The sequence below is a fragment of the Scyliorhinus torazame genome, chromosome 27 (genome assembly GCF_047496885.1).
Source record: "Scyliorhinus torazame isolate Kashiwa2021f chromosome 27, sScyTor2.1, whole genome shotgun sequence".
Taxonomy (NCBI): domain Eukaryota; kingdom Metazoa; phylum Chordata; class Chondrichthyes; order Carcharhiniformes; family Scyliorhinidae; genus Scyliorhinus; species Scyliorhinus torazame.
The window spans coordinates 30356147-30373252 of record NC_092733.1 but is presented as its reverse complement, the minus strand read 5'-3'; the positions used below and the strand labels follow the sequence as shown (position 1 = coordinate 30373252).

General features: G+C 49.9%; 1 protein-coding gene across 1 annotated transcript in view; it reads right to left on the bottom strand.

The window, feature by feature from the left end:
- Nucleotides 1-17106, bottom strand: part of LOC140403329 (protein Niban 1-like) — a 144557-nt gene that overhangs the window by 64427 nt on the left and 63024 nt on the right. Inside the window, exons 2-4 of the mRNA XM_072491201.1 lie at nt 9338-9468; nt 8094-8225; nt 210-324 (exon numbers count right to left, since the gene is read on the bottom strand). Coding sequence (XP_072347302.1) covers nt 210-324; nt 8094-8225; nt 9338-9468 — 378 coding nt within the window. The remainder of the gene's footprint in view (nt 1-209; nt 325-8093; nt 8226-9337; nt 9469-17106) is intronic.

The window sequence follows — 17106 nt, the reverse complement described above, 5'->3', positions numbered from 1 at the left end:
AGATGGTACACACAGCTGCCAGTGCGCCATTTTGCATCTCAGATTGTTCCGGAAGGACATCAGGTGAGACACCGCCCATCTTACGCCATGTGGCAGCACCAAGAGGGTCATGGCCACCAGCCACATCTCACAGAGAGTAACAATTCAGAATGTGTGAGCAGCTCCATGTCCCAAATGCACCATTACCTCTATTCCCTTTGAGCTCTCACCTTGGAAGTGTGGCCAGCTCCGATATAGCATGTCTCTGTAAGCGGTCATCATGTTCAGCAAGATGTAACCTGACAGCAGCACGCTGCCTTCAGGTTTCAGTTTCCTCTGTTCAGCCTGGAACATATCGCAACGGATAACAGAATTCTGGGAGAGAAACAACAATCCCCCCACCGCGCAATATACACCACCACCCCCCTCCCCACAGGCACTCACACACACACACTCACTGACACTGTCTCTCACACACACTCACTGACCCTGTCTCTCACACACACTCACTGACACTGTCTCTCACACACACTGACACTGTCTCTCACACACACACACTGACACTGTCTCTCACACACACTCACTGACCCTGTCTCTCACACACACACACTGACACTGTCTCTCACACACACTGACACTGTCTCTCACACACACACACTGACACTGTCTCTCACACACACTGACACTGTCTCTCACACACACTGACACTGTCTCTCACACACACTCACTGACACTGTCTCTCACACACACGCACTGACACTGTCTCTCACACACACACACTCACTGACACTGTCTCTCACACACACTCACTGACACTGTCTCTCACACACACACACTGACACTGTCTCACACACACACACTGACACTGTCTCTCACACACACACACTGACACTGTCTCTCACACACACACACTCACTGACACTGTCTATCACACACACACACTCACTGACACTGTCTCTCACACACACACACTGACACTGTCTCTCACACACACACACTGACACTGTCTCTCACACACACACACTCACTGACACTGTCTCTCACACACACACACTGACACTGTCTCACACACACACTGACACTGTCTCTCACACACACACTGACACTGTCTCTCACACACACACACTGACACTGTCTCTCACACACACACACTCACTGACACTGTCTCTCACACACACACACTGACACTGTCTCTCACACACACTGACACTGTCTCTCACACACTCACTGACACTGTCTCTCTCACACACACACACTCACTGACACTGTCTCACACACACACACACTGACACTGTCTCTCACACACACACTGACACTGTCCCTCACACACACACACACTCACTGACATTGTCTCTCACACACACTGACACTGTCTCTCACACACACTCACTGACACTGTCTCTCACACACACTGACACTGTCTCTCACACACACACACTCACTGACACTGTCTCTCACACACACTGACACTGTCTCTCACACACACTGACACTGTCTCTCACACACACTGACACTGTCTCTCACACACTCACTGTCACTGTCTCTCACACACACACACACACTCCCTGACACTGTCTCACACACACACACACTGACACTGTCTCTCACACACACTGACACTGTCTCTCACACACACACTCACTGACACTGTCTCACACACTCACTGACACTGTCTCTCACACACACACTCACTGACACTGTCTCTCACACACACTGACACTGTCTCTCACACACACACACTCACTGACACTGTCTCACACAGACACTCACTGACACTCTCTCTCACACACACTGACAATGTCTCTCACACACACACACTGACACTGTCTCTCACACACACACTGACACTGTCTCTCACACACACACACTGACACTGTCTCACACACACACTCACTGACACTGTCTCACACACACACTGACACTGTCTCTCACACACACACTGACACTGTCCCTCACACACACACACTCACTGACACTGTCTCTCACACACACCGACACTGTCTCTCACACACACTCACTGACACTGTCTCTCACACACACTGGCACTGTCTCTCACACACACTCACTGACACTGTCTCTCACACACACACTGACACTGTCTCTCACACACACACACTGACACTGTCTCTCACACACACTGACACTGTCTCTCACACACACACTGACACTGTCCCTCACACACATTGACACTGTCTCTCACACACACACTGACACTTTCCCTCACACACACACACACTCACTGACACTGTCTCTCACACACACTGACACTGTCTCTCACACACACTCACTGACACTGTCTCACACACTCACTGACACTGTCTCTCACACACACTGACACTGTCTCTCACACACACACACTCACTGACACTGTCTCACACAGACACTCACTGACACTGTCTCTCACACACACTGACAATGTCTCTCACACACACACACTGACACTGTCTCTCACACACACACTGACACTGTCTCTCACACACACACACTGACACTGTCTCACACACACACTGACACTGTCTCTCACACACACACTGACACTGTCTCTCACACACACTCACTGACACTGTCTCTCACACACACTGACACTGTCTCTCACACACACACACTGACACTGTCTCACACACACACTCACTGACACTGTCTCACACGCACACTGACACTGTCTCTCACACACACTCACTGACACTGTCTCTCACACACACTGACACTGTCTCAGACACACTCACTGACACTGTCTCTCACACACACTGACACTGTCTCACACACACACTGACACTGTCTCTCACACACACACACTGACACTGTCTCTCACACACACTGACACTGTCTCTCACACACACTCACTGACACTATCTCTCACACACACACACTAAACTGTCTATCACACACACTCACTGACACTGTCTCTCACACACACTCACTGACACTGTCTCACACACACACTGACACTGTCTCTCACACACACTCATGGATACTATCTCTCACACACACACTGACACTGTCTCTCACACACACTCACTGACACTATCTCTCACACACACACACTAACACTGTCTATCACACACACTCACTGACACTGTCTCTCACACACACTCACTGACACTGTCTCTCACACACACTGACACTGTCTCTCACACACACTCACTGACACTGTCTCACACACACACACCAACACTGTCTCTCACACACACTGACACTGTCTCTCACACACACACTGACACTGTCTCTCACACACACTCACTGACACTGTCTCTTACACACACTGACACTGTCTCATACAGACACTGTCTCTCACACACACACACTGACACTGTCTCTCACACACACTCACTGACACTGTCTCTCACACACACGGACACTGTCTCTCACACACACACACTCACTGACACTGTCTATCACACACACTCACTCACACTGTATCTCACACACACACACTGACACTGTCTCTCACACACACTGACACTGTCTCACACACACACACAGACACTGTCTCTCACACACACTGACACTGTCTCACACACACACACTGACACTGTCTCTCACACACACTGACACTGTCTCACACAGACACTGTCTCACACACACACTCACTGACACTGTCTCTCACACACACTCACTGACACTGTATCTCACACACACACACTGACACTGTCTCTCACACACACTGACACTGTCTCACACACACACTGACACTGTGTCACACACACACACACTGACACTGTCTCACACACACCCACACTGACACTGTCTCTCACACACACACTGACACTATCTCACACACACACACACTGACACTGTCTCTCACACACACACACTCACTGACACTGTCTCACACAGACACTCACTGACACTCTCTCTCACACACACTGACAATGTCTCTCACACACACACACTGACACTGTCTCACACAGACACTCACTGACACTCTCTCTCACACACACTGACAATGTCTCTCACACACACACACTGACACTGTCTCTCACACACACACTGACACTGTCTCTCACACACACACTGACACTGTCTCTCACACACACTCACTGACACTGTATCTCACACACACACACTGACACTGTCTCTCACACACACTGACACTGTCTCACACACACACTGACACTGTCTCACACACACACACACTGACACTGTCTCACACACACCCACACTGACACTGTCTCTCACACACACACTGACACTATCTCACACACACACTCACTGACACTGTCTCTCACACACACTGACACTGTCTCTCACACACACACTCACTGACACTGTCTATCACACACACTGACACTGTCTCACACACACACACTGACACTGTCTATCACACACACTCACTGACACTGTCACACACACTCACTCACTGACAGTCACACAGACTCACTGACACTGTCTCACAGACACACTGACACAGTCACACATACTCACTGACACTGTCTCACACACACACTCACTGACACTGTCTCACACACACACACTGACACAGTCACACACACACACTGGCACTGTCTCACACAGACACACTGACACAGTCACACACACACACTCTGACACTGTCTCACACACACACACTGACACTGTCTCTCACACACACACTCACTCACTGACACTGTCTCACACTCACTGACACTGTCTCTCACACACACACACACACTGACACTCTCACACATACCCACTCACTGACAGTCACACACACTCAAACACACTCACTGACAGTCACACACACACTCACTGACAGTCACATACACTTAATGACACAGTCTCACACATTTACTCACTGACAGTCACATACGCACACTCAAACACACACACTCACTGACACAGTCTCACACACGCTCGCTGACACTCACACACATAAACATACTCACTGACATGGTCACACAAAGACTCACTTACACAGTCACACACTCACTGACGCAGACACACGCACATTCATTGATGCAGACACGCACACACAAACACATACTGAACAGTCTCACTGACACAATCTCACACACACACACTCATTGACGCAGACACGCACAGACAAACACATACTGAACACTCACAAACACACAGACTCACTGATGCAGCCACAAACACACACACACACATTCACAGACACTCATAGACATACATACACATACTCATTGACCCAGATACACACACACTCTCACAAACACTCGCAGACATGCACACACACTCTCACAAGGATACACTGTCATGTGAGAGTACCTATAAGAAATGGGTGTTTATCAAATAGCTGCAGTGATATCAGGGTGTGGGTGGAGCTGGGCTGGCTGTCTGCCTTACTTTCGGTTTTGAGCTGGCAGCTACATTGTGTTACGTTTCGTTTTGCAGATTGGGAGCTGTATCCAGCAAAACCAGGTGTAATTCTGATTTCTTTCTGCATGAAAGGAATGTCTTCAAATCACTTGCTAATTTAAAAGTGATAACTGCTCTCAGTAGAGAATTCAAACCTGATGTCTGTGTTGAAGAGGGTATTTGGCTTATGGATGTTACTAGGAAAGATTAAGGGTTACTTATAGAGTACTGTATTCTTTGGGGGAAATATTTGAGTTGATAGTTGCTAAAATGTTTACTGTGTGTTTATAAAAATGTTAACTGGATTCATAGAATAAACATTGTTTTGTTTTAAAAGTACTTTAGCTCTCTGCACCACACCTGCAGAGTGGGCCGTGTGCTCCCCATAACCAAAATCTATTAAAAGTTATGGATCAGGTGAACTCCATGATACACTTTGGGGTTCTCTAAACCCTGGTCCGTAATAACACACACACTCACAAACACTCTCACAAACATGCACACACACTCTCACAAACATAAACACACACACAGTCACTGACTGACCCAGATACACACACACTTACAAACACGCTCAGAAACACACACGCACACACACTGACCCAGACACACACACACACTCACAAATACATATGCACACACACTGACCCCAGAGGCACATACACACAAACACTCACAAACGTACACACACACACTCAATGACCGACCCAGGTACATACACACACAAACACACACTCACAGACACACACAATTAATGACTGACCCAGGCACACACACACTCACAAACACACACGCCCACACACACAACTCTCACCACTGACAAATGCACACACACACACACACACACACACTGATCCAGGCACACAAACACACTCCCACAAATACTCACAATATACACACACTCACTGACTCAGATACACACTCACCATCACAACACACGCATACTCTCACTAAAACTTACAAACACACACACCCCCACTCACTGACCCAGATACACACACAAACACACACGCACGCCAAGGTGAGGGATCTGTATTTGGAGGAAGGGTTCGCCAGTCTGGAGGAGCTAAGGGAGAGGGTAGAGCTGCCGAGGGGGAGTGAGTTCAGGTATCTGCAGGTTAGGGACTTTGCGCGAAAGGTCTGGAAGGGTTGCCGGGATACAGCCTGCTGGAGCGACTGCTGCTTCCGGACGTGGAAGGGGAGGGAAGAATTGGGGATATATACAAGTGGCTGGGGGAGCAGGGAGGCGAGCGGGTGGTGAAGATCGAGGAGAAATGGGAAGCGGAGTTGGGAATGGGGATCAATTGGGGAGTATGGAGTGAGGCGCTGTGAAGGGTAAACGGGACTTCCTCTTGTGCAACGATGAGCCTGATACAGTTTAAGGTGGTGCACAGGGTGCATATGACTCGGGCGAGAATGAGCGGGTTCTTTCAGGGGTAGCAGATGAGTGTGAGAGGTGTGGGCGGGGGCCAGCGAATCACACGCACATGTTTTGGGGTTGTGAAAAATTGGGAAGATTCTGGGCGGGAGTGTTTGCGGTCTTAGCCAGGATAGTGGAGGAGGGAGTGGACCCGGACCCTTGGGTGGTGATATTTGGGGTTTCAGAGAAGCCGGAGCTCATGGAGAGGAGGAAGGCTGATGTCTTGGCCTTCGCCTCTCTGATTGCACAGCGGGGAATTTTGCTGGAGTGGCGGTCAGCATCGCCACCGGGGGTAGCGGCTTGGTTGGGTGACCTGTACGACTTCCTGCGGTTAGAGAAGATAAAGTACGAGTTAAGGGGCTCTTCAGGGGGGTTTGAGGAAAGGTGGGGGATGTTAGTGACCGTGTTTGAGGGGCAGTTCGCCGCGGGGGAGCGAGAGTGAAAAAGGGGAAAATCTGTCCAGACTGTATAGTTGATTGATGGGAAGTATGTTTCCCAGGGTGTTTATTCGCTGTAACCTGTTTTGATACATATTTGAAATAAAATACATTTTTTTTAAAAACACACACGCACTCACTCACACAAACACACTCTCACTCACTCAGGCACACAAAACACTCACCACTCACAAATACACGCACACGCACACACACACACACACACACACACACGCACACAGACCCAGGCACACAAACACACATACGCACTCACAGACCCAGATACACTCACCCCCACAACCCAAAGATGTGCAGGGTAGGTGGATTGACAACACTAAATTGCCCCTTAATTGGAAAAAAAATAAAATCTTTGGCCTGTGGGGGGAAACCGGAGCACCCGGGGGAAACCCACGCAGACACGGGGAGAACGTGCAGACTCCGCACAGTCACCCGAGGCAGGAATTGAACTGGCGCTGTGAGGTAACAGTGCTAACCAGATGGTGGTGTTCGCATGAATCTGCCGCTCTCGTCCTTCTGGATGGTCGAGGTTGAGGGTGTGGAAGGTGCCGTCGAAGGAGCCTTGGTGAGTTGCTGCAGTGCATCTTGCAGATGGTACACACGGCTGCCACGGTGCGCCAGCGGTGGAGGGAGTGGGCGCTGGAGGTGATAGATGAGGTGCCAATCATGGGGCAGCTTCATCCTGGATGGTGTTGAGCTCCTTGAACATTGTCGGAGCTGCGCTCATCCAGACACGTGGAGAGAATTCCATCACACTCCTGACTCGAGGTCTTATCCTATGTTGTTCAGTTATGTTAAGCTGCACCAACAGAGACAGCGCCCAAACCAACCAAACATACTCCCCCCACCCGCAGACACCCCCATCTATCCAGGCAAACCAATCACGCGTTTTGCAGTATCAGCAATAAACCTGGAGGTGAACGTATAAACCACCGTACCTCTTTAGTTTCATAATACTCCAAGTGGTAACTGGCCTTCATGACAAAGTAGCACTCCTTCCATTTCTTCCTGTTTTCCACGTGTTGCATGAGGTAACCTTGGGCAATCACCTGTTGGCTATCCACGAGCACCTGAGGAAACAGGGCAAATGACTGAGCCTCATCTTGGCCTCCACACCCCTCTCAACGCCACCTCCTTTAGGTCCTTCAGCTTTTCAGAGCAAGGGGCCTGGATTCACCTCCAGAGTGGGCCGCCCGCGATTAAATTACTTCAGAGTCAAACCCCAATGGTGATCCAATGCCGCGCCCAGTAGCGTGCTCACAGCGGAAGGTCTCCTCCCTCAAGGAAGAGGCCTGGCTTCTCCAACTACCAGCCTAGTGGTATGTGGTAGCGCAGCCCCTTTAAGGGGGCGGGCTGCACAAACAACATGATTGGCTCGGATCCAATCGCACGGGAACGCGTGAAGCTCGGCCATGATAATAATAATAATAATCGCTTATTGTCACAAGTAGGCTTCAATGAAGTTACTGTGAAAAGCCCCTAGTCGCCACATTCCGGCGCCTGTTCGGGGAGGCCGTTACGGGAATTGAACCCGCGCTGCTGGCCTTGTTCTGCATTAGAAGCCAGCTGTTTAGCCCACTGTGCTAAACCAGCCCCCTGAGGGAATTTGCACGGGACCCTGGGATGGAGGACTCCCGGGCAGTGTGGACCAGGGAGATGATGTGTTAAGACAAGGGCAGCACAGTAGCATTGTGGATAGCTCAATTGCTTCACAGCTCCAGGGTCCCAGGTTTGATTCTGACTTGGGTCACTGTCTGTGGAGTCTGCACGTTCTCCCCGTGTCTGCGTGGGTTTCCTCCGGGTGCTCCGGTTTCCTCCCACAGTCCAAAGATGTGCAGGTTAGGTGGATTGGCCATGATAAATTGCCCTTAGTGTCCAAAATTGCCCTTAGTGTTGGGTGGGGTTACTGGGTTATGGGGATAGGGTGGAGGTGTTGACCGTGGGTAGGGTGCTCTTTCCAAGAGCCGGTGCAGACTCGATGGGCTGAATGGCCTCCTTCTGCACTGTAAATTCTATGAAGACCTGTTGGATTGAGTTCTGTGTCTGTTGCTGAATTAACTTTGCCTTTCGTCAATAAACCTCTTGGTTAACTATTAAAGCCTCCAGTGCCCGCCTCGAGCCACCACATTGACAACGAGGTAAAGGTTTCCGATCGCGGACCGAGTGGAGCCGGGTCTCCTACCTTGTTCTTCAGTAACTGAGGGGATTGGCTTGGTCGCGGCTCCACCTCATTCCAAACGTTGTTGAGGAATGCCGCTGCGTACTGCTCCCGGCAGTGAGGGCGGACATCGTTCAGTAGTACGTCAGCCCTACCTGAGGAAGCAACGGGCAGAACAGAGAGGGAGTGAGTCACTGCGTTCCGGCGGGAATTGTTACTGGTCAGCCGCTGCCTAACAGTGATCTGTGTCCGTACTGACACCGACAGATTCACAGCTGACGTTTAACTCCAATCCACTCTTTCTTACCCTCTCTTCACGGGATTGCAAAGGACCCTTGCTGGGAACACACCTAAAATCCTGCTCGCAGTTTTGGTCTCATTTGAGAAAAATATATAATTGCGCTAGAAGCAAATTCAGAGAAGGTTCACTTGGCTCATTCCTGAGGCTTATCTTATGAGGAAAAGTTGAACAGGGTTGAACAGGCCTACATCCACCGGAGGTTAGAAGAACAAGGTGAACGCAATGAAAGAGGACATTTGAACGGGGTGAACACCAGGAGGGTGTTTCCACTTGTGGGAGAGACTAGAATGATGGGCCCATTTTAAGAATAACGGGTCTTCCACTTAGGACAGGGATGAGGAGAAACCTTTCCTCTCAATCGGTCGTTAGTCTGTGGGGTTCTCTTACAAGGGGCAGGAGAAGGCCATTCGGCCCCTCCAACCTGCTCCGCTGTTTAATAAGGCCGTAGCTGCTCTGATAGTAATCTCAAATCTGCAACCCACCTATAACCTTTCACCCCCGATAACCATTCACCCCCGATAACCTTTCACCCCCGATAACCTTTCACCCCCTGATAACCTTTCACCCCCCCGATAACCTTTCACCCCCTTGCTTACTAAGAATCTATCCACCTCGGCCTTAAAAATAAATATTCAAAGATTTTGCTTCCACCGCCTTTTGAGGAAGAGAGTTCCAGACACGCACGTTCCTCTGAGAGAAGCAAATTCACCTCATCTCCGTCTTAAATGGGTGACCCCTTATTGTTAAACAATCATCCCCTAGTTCCAGGTTCTCCCACAAGAGGAACCATCCTCTCCACATCTACCCTGTCAACGCCCCTCAACATCTTAAAGGTTTTGATCCAGTCGCCTCTTACTCTTCTCAACTCCAGAGGATACAAACCCAACCTCTCCTAAATTTCCTTATGACAACTCGCCCATTCCAGATGCTATTTTGGTCAACCTCCTCTGAACTGCTTCCAAAACATTTACATCTTTCCTTAAATAAGGAGACCAATACTGTACACAATACTCCAGATGTGGAGTATTCCAGTGTTCTGTACAACTGAAGCATAATCTCCCTACTTCTGTATCCAATTTCCTTCACAATAGATGACAATAGTACTGTGTGCAGTTCTGGTCGCCTCATTTTAGCAAGGATGTGGAAGCTTTGGAAAAGGTGCAAAGGAGATTTACCAGGATGTTGCCTGGAATGGAGAGTAGGCCTTACGAGGAAAGGTTGAGGGTGCTAGGCCTTTTCTCATTAGAACGGAGAAGGATGAGGGGTGACTTGATAGAGGTTTATAAGATGATCAGGGGAATAGATAGAGTGGACAGTCAGAGACTTTTTCCCCGGGTGGAACAAACCATTACAAGGGGACATAAATTTAAGGTGAATGGTGGAAGATATAGGAGGGATATCAGAGGTAGGTTCTTTACCCAGAGAGTAGTGGGGGCGTGGAATGCACTGCCTGTGGAAGTAGTTGAGTCGGAAACATTAGGGACCTTCAAGTGGCTATTGGATAGGTACATGGATTACGGTAGAATGAAAAAATGAAATGAAAATCACTTATTGTCACAAGTAAGCTTCAATGAAGTTACTGTGAAAAGCCCCTAGTCGCCACATTCCGGCGCCTGTTCGGGGAGGCTGTTACGGGAATTGAACCGTGCTGCTGGCCTGCCTTGGTCTGCTTTAAAAGCCAGCGATTTAGCCCAGTGTGCTAAACCAGCCCATGCAAATGAACTGAAATGAAAATCGCTTATTGTCACAAGTAGGCTTCAAATGAAGTTACTGTGAAAAGCCCCTAGTCGCCACATTCCGGCGCCTGTTCGGGGAGGCTGGTACGGGAATTGAACCGTCCTGCTGGCCTGCCTTGGTCTGCTTTCAAAGCCAGCGATTTAGCCCTGTGCCAGGAGCTGGAGCAGAATGCTGGGGTGTAGATTAATCTGTTCTTAAGCGAGGACAAACGTTCGGCACAACATCGTGGGCCGAAGGGCCTGTTCTGTGCTGTATTTTTCTAATGTTCTGTGTTCTAACATTTTATTAGCTTTTCTAATTATTTGCTGGACCTGCATACTAGCCCTTTGTGATTCATGCACGACGACACCCAGATCCCTCTGCACCTTGCAGAAGAAAGAATCATCCCCTAAGACGTTCCTCGCGTGGCTGATGAGTCTCATCCTGGAGTCGCATCTTCGACTGCCCACTCGGCAGGTGTTTCCGGGAGGCGGGATCGCTCCTTGGGCTCTAGATCGCCGGTATTCCTTTCTGAGGCTCCTTTTCCGGGCCGCCACTTGCCGTCGGGTGTCCTCGAGGGATTGTGTCCCTCCAATCAGGGAGGTTCCTCCAGCTAGGTTTCTTCTGAGCAAGGGCCTCCCAAGTGGGCCTCTATGTTGCATTTCTTGAGGGAAGCCTACAAGGTGTCTTTGAAGTGCTTCCTTTGTCCTCCTCTCGTTCGGGAGCCCTCCTTGAGCTGGGTGAAGATTTGCTCTGGCAGTCGGGACTCTGACATCCTGAGTACTTGGACGGCCCCGCAGAGTTGGCTCTGGATGGTCGTGGCCTCGATGCTGATGCTCTTGGCTCCTTCAAGGACACTGATGTTAGTACTCCTGTCCTCCCAGCTGATGTGGAGAATCTGCCTCAGACAGCCTTGATGGTACATCTCCAGGGCTTTGAGGTGTTGTCTGTACATAGTCCAAATTTCTAAGCCGTACAGAAGTTTTGGGAGGACTGCTGCCTTGTACACACGGGTCTTGGTATCAGTACAGATGTCACAGTCATCGGAGACTCTCCTCCTTGGATTGCACTCGCGAATTGGATGCCATGTTGGATCTCCGCATCAGTGCCAGCCTTAGATGAGAGGTGGCTCCCCAGGTATGGGAAAAGTTCCACATTTAGAAGGGGTTCCCCATTGATCCTGATGGAGGGAGAGATCGGATCTTGCCCTGGGGCTCGTTGGGAAAGGGCATGGGTTTTCCTGAGGTTGGGGCTGAGACCGATTCTTCGGTATGCTTCCGCGAAGGTGGTAAGCATGGCCTGGAGATTCTCTCCTGGGAGGGTGGAGCTGGTAATGTCATCCACGCACTGAGGTTCCACAAGCGACGGCAGTGTTGTCCTCCTTTTGGATTTCAATCAGTTGAGGTTGAAATATGTTGGATCCATCCTTGTAGACTATGTCCACTCCACCGGGAAGCTGGGACGGGATTCTCCGATATCGGCGCGATGTCCGCCCACCGGCGCCAAAAATGGCGCGAATCAGTCTGGCATCGCGCCGCCTCAAAGGTGAGGCCACACCTGCAGTATTGTGTTCAGTTTTGGTCTCCTTACTTGAGAAAGGACGTACTGGCACTGGCGGGTGTGCAGAGGAGATTCACTAGATTAATCCCAGAGCTGAAGGGGTTGGATTACGAGGAGAGGTTGAGTAGACTGGGACCGTACTCGTTGGAATTTAGAAGGATGAGGGGGGATCTTATAGAAACATATAAGATTATGAAGGGAATAGATAGGATAGATGCGGGCAGGATGTTTCCACTGGCGGGTGAAAGCAGAACTAAGGGGCATAGCCTCAAAATAAGGGGAAGTAGATTTAGGACTGAGCTTAGGAGGAACTTCTTCACCCTAAGGGTTGTGAATCTATGGAATTCCTTGCCCAGAGAAGCAGTAGAGGCTCCTTCATTAAATGTTTTTAAGATAAAGATAGATAGTTTTTTGAAGAATAAAGGGATTAAGGGTTATGGTGTTCGGGCCGGAAAGTGGAGCTGAGTCCACAAAAGATCAGCCATGATCTCATTGAATGGTGGAGCAGGCTCGAGGGGCCAGGTGGCCTACTCCTGCTCCTAGTTCTTATGTTCTTATGTTCAAAGGAGAGTTGGGGGTTTTCCTCAAACACAATCTACGGTTGTATCACAGTTTGAGGAACTCTATGAAGTGTTTTCTCCATCGAAGGCAGATGTTTCTGTTTCTCAAAAGGGTTCCGTCCTTGCCCCGCACCCAGTTTGAGGCCTCGGCTTGTCAGAGAGGCGTTGCAGCTCCTTAGGTTTCTCAGTCCGCCATTCGTTCTTTATTTCTCTGGGTCTTCTTTGTAACTCCACTGTTGCTGTTTGAGGAGTTTTCCTCTTTGCCTTTGGCTATGTTGTTTTGCCAGGAGTGGAGAATTTTCCTCCTCCTGCCAATGAGGTCTTGGATGTTGTGGTTGTACTCGTTGGACCAGTCTTGGCGTTTTCTAGTCTTGTAGCTGATGGTTTCTTCGCAGCTTGAGATGATGGCTGTCTTCAGCTCTTCCCAGTGTTTCTTCCACTCCATTAGAATGAAGGCTTTGGAGATTTTGGTGAAGACATTGTTGAAAGTCAGCCTGAATGCTTGGCTCGTGAAACGGCTCAATGTTGATCTTTTTTTTTCTGAGCTGTTTCTTCATCTTCTGCTGCTTCTAGTGGAGTTTGATGGACTTTGAGGAACGGATGAGTCCGTGGTCTGTCCAGCAGTCGTCTGCACTGGTCATCGCTTTGGTGATGAGGGCATCCTTTTGGTCTCTAGATTGGGTGATGATGAAGTCGATCATGTGGCAGGGATTTGATTGTGGATGTCCCCAGGAAGTTTTGAGCTTGTCTTTTTGTCGGAACAGTGTGTAAGTGATGACAATCTGGTTTCCCGTGCATTTGGTGAGGAGAACCCTGTTGGAGCTACAATTCCCAACTCCTTCCTTTCCAATGGTTCATTCCCAGAGTTGGGGGACCTTCCCAACCCTGGCGTTGAAGTCCCCAGGGAGGATGACGCTATTGGCTTAGGATGTTGGAGACTAAAGTGTCCAGGGTAGAATTTCTGCCTTATTTGAACTCATGATGTGGAGATGCCGGAGTTGGACTGGGGCGAGCACAGTAAGAAGTCTTACAACACCAGGTTAAAGTCCAACAGGTTTGTTTCGAATCACTAGCTTTCGGAGCGCTGCTCCTTCCTCAGGTGAATGAAGAGGTATGTTCCAGAAACATATATATAGACAAATTCAAAGATGCAAGACACTGCTTTGAATGCGAGCATTTGCCGGTAATTAAGTCTTTACAGGTCCAGGGAGAGGGGTAATCCCAGGTTAAAGAGGTGTGAATTGTCTCAAGCCAGGACAGTTCGTAGGATTTCGCAAGCCCAGGCCAGATGGTGGAGGGTTGAGGCCGCACTCATGTGTGCAGAACTTGGCTATACGTTTCTGCTCGGCGATTCTGCGTTGTCGCACGTCCTGAAGGCTGCCTTGGAGAACGCTTACCCGGAGATCAGAGGCTGAATGCCCTGGACTGCTGAAGTGTTCCCCGACTGGAAGGGAACATTCCTGTCTGGCGATAGTCGCACGATGTCCGTTCATCCGTTGTCGCAGCATCTGTATGGTCTCGCCAATGTACCATGCTTCGGGACATCCTTTCCTGCAGCGTATCAGGTAGACAGCGTTGGCTGAGTCGCACAAGTATGTACCGCGTACCTGGTGGGTGCAATGGTGAGAATTGCACCATTCTCACGTGCAATGGTGGTATCCATGTCAACTTGTCGGACTACACCCTTCAACCAGACAAAATCAAAGTCCTCAGCAGAGGGCTTAATTTCTGCACCACCACCAAAATGGACCCCATCAGTCTTGCGGCAGACACGGAGGAATTCATCAGGCGAATGAGGCTCCGCGAGTTCTTCCACAGACCACAAGAGGCCGACAGCGAACCCAATGAGACAACCAATGAACTGGAACAGCAGACCGAGAGATCTACGGTGCGGCATTCGAAGAGGAAAGAGTCGAATTGGACCCCTCCGGAAGGCCGCTGCCTTAGACTCGACATGTATGCTCAAGCCGTCAGGAGTCGCGTCAATGCCAGATTCATCAGTCGCATTCACAAGACAGCCCCGAACGTCACCCAAGCACAACGCAACGCCATCCGCGCTCTCAAGACCAACCGCAACATCGTCATCAAACCAGCAGACAAAGGGGGGGCCACTGTCGTACTGAACAGAACGGACTACTGCAAAGAAGTATACCGACAACTGAACAACCAAGAACACTACAGACAGTTACCCGCAGATCCGACCAAGGAACACATCCACCAACTCAACAGACTGATCAAGACCTTGGATCCAGATCTTCAGAGCACCCTACGTGCTCTCATCCCACGTACTCCCCGCATTGGAGATCTCTACTGCCTCCCGAAAATACATAAGGCCAACACACCAGGCCGCCTTATCGTTTCAGGCAATGGGACCCTGTGTGAGAACCTCTCTGGCTACATCGAGGGCATCTTGAAACCCATCGTACAAGGAACGCCCAGCTTCTGTCGCGATACGACGGACTTTCTACAGAAACTCAGCACCCATGGACCAGTTGAACCAGGAACATTCCTCGTCACAATGGACGTCTCGGCACTCTACACCAGCATCCCCCATGACGACGGCATTGCTGTAACAGCCTCAGTACTCAACACCGACAACTGCCAATCTCCAGACGCAATTCTGCTACTCATCCGCTTCATTCTGGATCACAACGTCTTCACCTTCGACAACAAGTTCTTCATCAAGATACACAGAACAGCCATGGGAACCAAATTCACACCTCAATATGCCAACATCTTCATGCACAAGTTTAAACAAGATATCCTCACCGCACAGGACCTTCAACCAACGTTCTACACCAGATACATTTTTCCTTTGGACCTACGGCGAAGAAACACTGAAACAACTACACGATGACATCAATAAGTTCCATCCCACCATCAGACTCACCATGGACTACTCTCCAGAATCGGTTGCATTCTTGGACACACTCATCTCCATCAAGGACGGTCACCTCAGCACTTCAGTTTACCGCAAGCCCACGGATAACCTCACGATGCTCCACTTCTCCAGCTTCCACCCTAAACTCATTAAAGAAGCCATCCCCTATGGACAAGCGCTCCGTATACACAGGATCTCCTCAGACGAGGAGGAGTGTAACAGACATCTACAGACGCTGAAAGGTGCCCTCATACGAACGGGATATGTTACTTGACTCATCGATCGACAGTTCCAAAGCAAAAAATGCCAGATCATTGACATGGGTACCACCATTACACGTGAGAACACCACCCACCAGGTACGCGGTACATACTCGTGCGACTCGGCCAACGTTGTCTACCTCATACGCTGCAGGAAAGGATGTCCTGAAGCGTGGTACATTGGCGAGACCATGCAGACGCTGCGACAACGGATGAATGGACATCGCGCAACAATCACCAGGCAGGAATGTTCCCTTCCAGTCGGGGAACACTTCAGCAGTCAAGGGCATTCAGCCTCTGATCTCCGGGTAAGCGTTCTCCAAGGCGACCTTCAGGACGCGCGACAACGCAGAATCGCCGAGCAGAAACTTATCGCCAAGTTCCGCACACATGAGTGCGGCCTCAACCGGGACCTGGGATTCATGTCGCATTACATTCATCCCCCACCATCTGGCCTGGGTTCGCGAAATCCTATCAACTGTCCTGGCTTGACACAATTCACACCTCTTTAACCT